A 5926-nucleotide genomic window follows, 5' to 3' on the forward strand; every position below is an offset into this window, starting at 1 on the left:
AGAGAGAGAGAGAGAGAGAGAGAGAGAGAGAGAGAGAGAGAGAGAGAGAGAGAGAGAGAGAGAGAGAGAGAGAGAGAGAGAGAGAGAGAGAGAGAGAGAGAGAGAGAGAGAGAGAGAGAGAGAGAGAGAGAGAGACTCTTATATAACTGCCTCAGTTGAAGTGGAGTTGCAAACCAGGCTACATCCAAAGCCCTGTGTGCTTTTACACCAGGAATAGTTGTATTTTAATGACCTGATAATAAGGACGAATAGCTTCATCATTCCTTAATAGGTGAAAGCACCCATGAGACTGATAATAAAGCATTATTGTAATATGAACACTATTTCAGAATGACAGACATACACACACACTACACACAAAATTATTGAGATAGGAGCACTATTTCAGAATGATAGACGGACAGACACACATATACACACAGACTGTCTGTCTATTCAGCTGTGAGGTGACATCACTACCCTGTTGGTGCCTGTAAGTTGGATGCTGTTTTATCTCAGGCTAGCCCCATGCACCTTAGGGACACACCTGCTGCTTTTCTACAATTCACTTTAGTCATGTCTCCACTCAGAGCATGATTGCTTTTGACAGTCAGTAGAGAGAGCGAGGCATGGCGGGGGAGCTGTAACAATGGCTGCCTCTCTGGTGTTCTGCCGTTCAGGCTCCAAGGCCATTACAATGTGAAGCAACACTGTGAGATGACATGCAAATCGTTCTGTAACCCCTGTGGCCTGTTTCCTCCATCGAATGGGGTTTCTAGCAAATTAGGTATGTATCAGAGTGAGTACTTTTCTCTTTACGATGAGCAGATAATTGGTATTAGCATAAGAGGGATTTATCCCAGTAGTGTCGTTGAATTAAATGCTGCCATTCAGCAGATGTGGGCTGCATTTGGGAGGTGATGCAGAAAGGATTAGATTCAGCTCTGACTGCATTATATCTTGACTAAGTTATACATTTAACTGTAAATATAAACTTAAGATGTAGCCGAAGTGTGTCAGTGCCATCATCCTCTCTTGTTGTCACCATTGTAATAAAATGTGCCCCTGAATATTGCTTGTTTGTATTCAGAATAATGGAGACACTTGTTTACAAGTCAGACACCATGGATGAATCCCAAATGGCACCTGATTTCCTACTGTATATAGTGCACTACTTTTGACCAGAGCCTTATGTGTATAGGGAATAGGGTGCCATTTGGGATGCAGCAGATGGTTACCTCCAGGTTCTCTCACTGCATAGTGATTTCATATTTTTTCAGTGTGAATAGAATCCACAGCACCAGACAGGCTCCAACAAATATTTAATTTAGCTCTAAATAACAGCTTGTTATCCTCCCACAATGCTCTTGTGAGAGAATTCAACTCTGAGAGGAAATGGGAAATAGAACGTATTTTTAATTATAAGATTTAGATATAACGTGAGAGGGTTGAGAGAGATGGAAGTTAGTCATGGAGAGGCTGCTGTGAAAGCTGTCTTTAAATACACAGTGTAATCACACACACACACTGACACACACAGTCACACACACAGTCACACACACAGTCTCACACACACACAGACAGTGTAAACACACACACACAGCACACTTCTGATGCTCTCCGCTCCAGTCATTCTGGAGATTCTTGGAGTGCGTTCTGGGAATTTGGGAGGCAGCTTTCTAATGAAGACTGTGTCAGGAGTTGACAGTGGGGCATTAAAGCCATTTTCACAGGAAGCCCTTGTGTCCAGAGAGGAGGACTGGGAGAGAGAGGACTTAGGGAGGCAGTTAGGGCTGATTGAACAGGAAGTGGGAGGATGTTGGGGGACGGACACTTCATAACAGGGACTGTCAGTCTGTCTTACAGTGTGTTCTGTCAGTGTGTCATGTATTGATTAGAAGAATGTGTGTGCGTGGGTGGGTGGCTGCGTGGGTGGTTGTGTTGGTGTGTACCTGCATCTTAATCTAACTTGCCTAGCTCTGTTTGTTCTGTCCCTCTGACCTCATAGCTAGTGTACTGATGGAAGGAGACGAGTGAGGACAACACTGTGTCTCTGAGGCTCCATGTTCTCTAACAGGGTTTGAAAGGCAATCCTCTCATCTACTGTACTGAATCTTTCATCATCTATGCAGTTACATGGCCTACCATCTTTTCTAGGCATCTCCTCAGATGAAGGAAATTGCAGTTGATGTTGCAGTGATAACAGTGAATGGTAGATCCATGATAAGAATATCACAGGTTTGATAGAAAAGCAATATGGTGTTAATATTCAACTCTTTTTGACAACATCAAGAGAACAGAGCATTATCATAGTCAATCAAAGGTCCTCCTCATTTGTCATAAACTCGGTACATTCACTTTGCACAGCATTTTAAACCTAGTAAATCATTCAGTTAGACACAGCCAACTGTTTACCCCAGTGTTAACAAAATACTGTGACAATATTCATGTCTTTCAACTTGTCTCACAACGGTCCCCAAAGCACCAACAATGCCAAGCAGCTGGTAACAAACATAGTACAGCCTCTCAAACTAACTATCCAAATAAGCGCATTTCAACATCGTCTATCTGCCAAGGCTCATCCAAAATGCATTTAGCCACCATTAGACACCATTAGCCACCATTTAGCCACCATTAGACACCATTAGCCACCATTTAGCCACCATTATCCACCACCACTAAGAGTCAAAGTGACACAGTACCAGCAATAGAGTGAGATCTAATGGGACTTTCAGACAGCCACTGACCAGGGACGTATTCATTAGGCAGCAAACAGAAGAAAACAGACTGAAACAGGGAGGGACTATCTGAACTTGTTCAATAAGAGCAGGGCACACTGTAGTAAAATATTCTGGAACAGAAAACAAACATTTTCCCTTGCAAAACGTTTTGCTACGGTGTGCCTTAATGAATACAACCTATTTATTGGACCTGCCATTAACGGTCAAAGCGACAATACCACCAATAACAGAATAAGAATAGTCCAATGGGACATTCAGACAGCCACTCACCAGATCTTTGGAGGTGCCCAGTCTCTTGAGCCCATCCAGGGGCAGGAGGTCGGCTGAGTCTTTGTGTGTGAACTGGGTGGCCTGCTTCAGACGCCTCTGCTGGCCGAGGATGGCTTTATCCCGGATAGCCAGATCACCCTTCTTCGACTCGCTCATGGTCAGTCAGTTAACCAGTCAGTCAGTGCAGCACAGCTAGCTAGAGTGTTGAGCAGAGCTGCTCAGTTCAGCGTACCTCTGTCTGATGTAGCCTGGTTTGGAACAGCAGAAGCAGCAGCGCAGCACTGTACTGTAAAGTCTATCCTTTTCACATCCAAGAGCTAGATCGCAGAGAGTAGATGATACTGTTGATTACTCCTGTTTTAGTTGGTCTCTTCCAGAACAAATGTCTTCCTTCACCTTTACTGTGCCCGTCTTCAAACTGTTCCACCTTCAAACTGTGACCTCCCTCTCTGTGAGGTTGTTTTGAGGTGCTAGTCCTTGGCATCTATTTGTGTTCTGTGTTGTTGTCAGTGTCCACAAATTATTAGTGTGCTGATGGTCCTGTTATGTAGGCATGACTCTCTTCAGGCTGGGCTGTGTATGTGTGTCCCCTCCTCTGTCAGTGCAGTCTGTCCTTGCAGCGCTGCAGGAGCAAACTGCCTCTCTCTTTCTCTGCTCTCTTTCTCTCTCTCTCTCTGCTCTCTCTCTCTCTCTGCTCTCTCTCTCTCTCTCTGCTATCTCTCTCTCTCTGCTCTCTCTCGCTCTGCTCTCTCTCGCTCTCTGATCTCTCTCTCTCTGCTCTCTCGCTCTCTGCTCTCTCGCTCTCTCTCTTATCTCTCTCTCTGCTCTCTCTCGCTCTCTGATCTCTCTCTCTCTGCTCTCTTTCTCTCTCTCTCTGCTCTTTCTTTCTCTCTCTCTCACTGTCTCTCTCTCTCACTGTCTCTCTCTCTCTCTCTCTCTGTCTCTTCCTCTCTCATTGCTGTTCTCTGGAGGAGTATATACCCACCCCCTCTCCCTCTCCCTCCCCTCCCCTCGCTTCAAGTCCTCTTTCCTTCACACACTCAACACACACAAATACACACACATACACATCTCGTCTAGTTTCAAAACACGACACCCACATGTTCTTGGTTAATGCCCCGTAGTGGGGGGAAACACAAAGCGAAGCAGAAAGGCGTGACAACCTGCAGCCTTCTTATTAACCCCCTAGCCTCTACACACAGAGCTTGAATACCTTACTGCCATGGCTGACATACTGTGCATACTGATTCATGCTGCTATAGAACATCAGAGATGATCACATCAGACGCTATACTGCCCTGAATAAATACATAAAGATATGAGTCTCTCCCCTTGGATCCCTTTGAGCCTTTCCCCTGAATGTTCTTGAGCCATGCACCAAGCCACATCTAAAGAACATCCAAGATGTAGCATGTTATAATGCAGTCAACCAATATAGATTCTAACTCCTGTACAGTAGTAGTTCTATGTGATGGATGAAACATTGAGGGGTCCACTCTGTCAGCTATACAGTTGAAGTCGGAAGTTTACATACACCTTAGCCACATACATTTCAACTCGGTTTTTCGAATGTGAAGAGAGGAATCATTTAGGAATAGAGGACACTAGTTCCACCTACAAAGAGGAAGAAGGGAATCGTTTTGGAAGAAAGGCTGGTAGTTCCCCCTACAAAAGAAAAGAGAGGACAAAGTACCGGGATGTACAGAAGCGAGGACCAAACCAAAGACGGGGAAGAAAGATAACTCAATTATCCTTAAGGCCTTAATATGGCCAGACTATGAAAGTTTAGATATGATTCAAAGTATTTTACAGTTTAAGTTGGAAGTTTACATGCACCTTAGCCAAATACATTTAAACTCAGTTTTTCACAATTCCTGACATTTAATCCTAGTAAAAATTCCCTGTCTTAGGTCAGTTAGGATCACCACTTTATTTTAAAAATGTGAAATGTCAGAATAATAGTAGAGAGAATGATTTATTTCAGCTTTTATTTCTTTCATCACATTCCCAATGGGTCAGAAGTTTACATACACTCAATTAGTATTTGGTAGCATTGCCTTTAAATTGTTTAACTTGGGTCAAACGTTTCGGGTAGCCTTCCACAAGCTTCCCACAATAAGTTGGGTGAATTTTGGCCCATTCCTCCTGACAGAGCTGGTGTAACGGAGTCAGGTTTGTAGGCCTCCTTGCTCGCACACGCTTTTTCAGTTCTGCCCACACATTTTCTATAGGATTGAGGTCAGGGCTTTGTGATGGCCACTCCAATACCTTTACTTTGTTGTCCTTAAGCCATTAACTTTGGAAGTATGCTTGGGGTCATTGTCCATTTGGAAGACCCATTTGCGACCAAGCTTTAACTTCCTGACTGATGTCTTGAGATGTTGCTTCAATATATCCACATAATTTTTCTTCCTCCTGATGCCATCTATTTTGTGAAGTGCACCAGTCCCTCCTGCAGCAAAGCACCCCAACAGCATGATGCTGGCACCCCTGTGCTTCATGGTTGCGATGGTGTTCTTCGGCTTGCAAGCATCCCCATTTTTCCTCCAAACATATTGATGGTCATTATGGCCAAACAGTTCTAGTTTTGTTTCATCAGACCAGAGGACATTTCTCCAAAAAGTACGATCTTTGTCCCCATGTGCAGTTGCAAACCGTAGTCTGGCTTTTTTTATGGCGGTTTTGGAGCAGTGGCTTCTTCCTTGCTGAGCGGCCTTTCAGGTTATCTCGATATAGGACTCGTTTTACTGTGGATATAGATACTTTTGTACCTGTTTCCTCCAGCATCTTCACAAGGTCCTTTGCTGTTGTTCTGGGATTGATTTGCATTTTTCGCACCAAAGTACGTTCATCTCTAGGAGACAGAACGCATCTCCTTCCTGAGCGGTATGACAGCTGCGTGGTCCCATGGTGTTTATACTGGCGTACTATTGTTT

The 5926-nt window shown here is 44.1% G+C and overlaps 1 protein-coding gene across 1 annotated transcript in view; it reads right to left on the reverse strand.

Moving 5' to 3' along the window:
• The window catches only part of LOC311130027 (nuclear receptor-interacting protein 2-like), a 25803-nt gene extending 22158 nt beyond the window's left edge, over positions 1-3645 (reverse strand). Inside the window, exon 1 of the mRNA XM_084162637.1 lies at positions 2991-3645. Within this exon, the coding sequence (XP_084018763.1) occupies positions 2991-3146 (156 nt within the window). The 5' untranslated portion in view covers positions 3147-3645. The remainder of the gene's footprint in view (positions 1-2990) is intronic.
• Between the last annotated feature and the right edge of the window lie 2281 nt (positions 3646-5926).

The sequence above is a fragment of the Coregonus lavaretus genome (assembly GCF_964263955.1).
Source record: "Coregonus lavaretus genome assembly, chromosome: 5".
NCBI lineage: Eukaryota > Metazoa > Chordata > Actinopteri > Salmoniformes > Salmonidae > Coregonus > Coregonus lavaretus.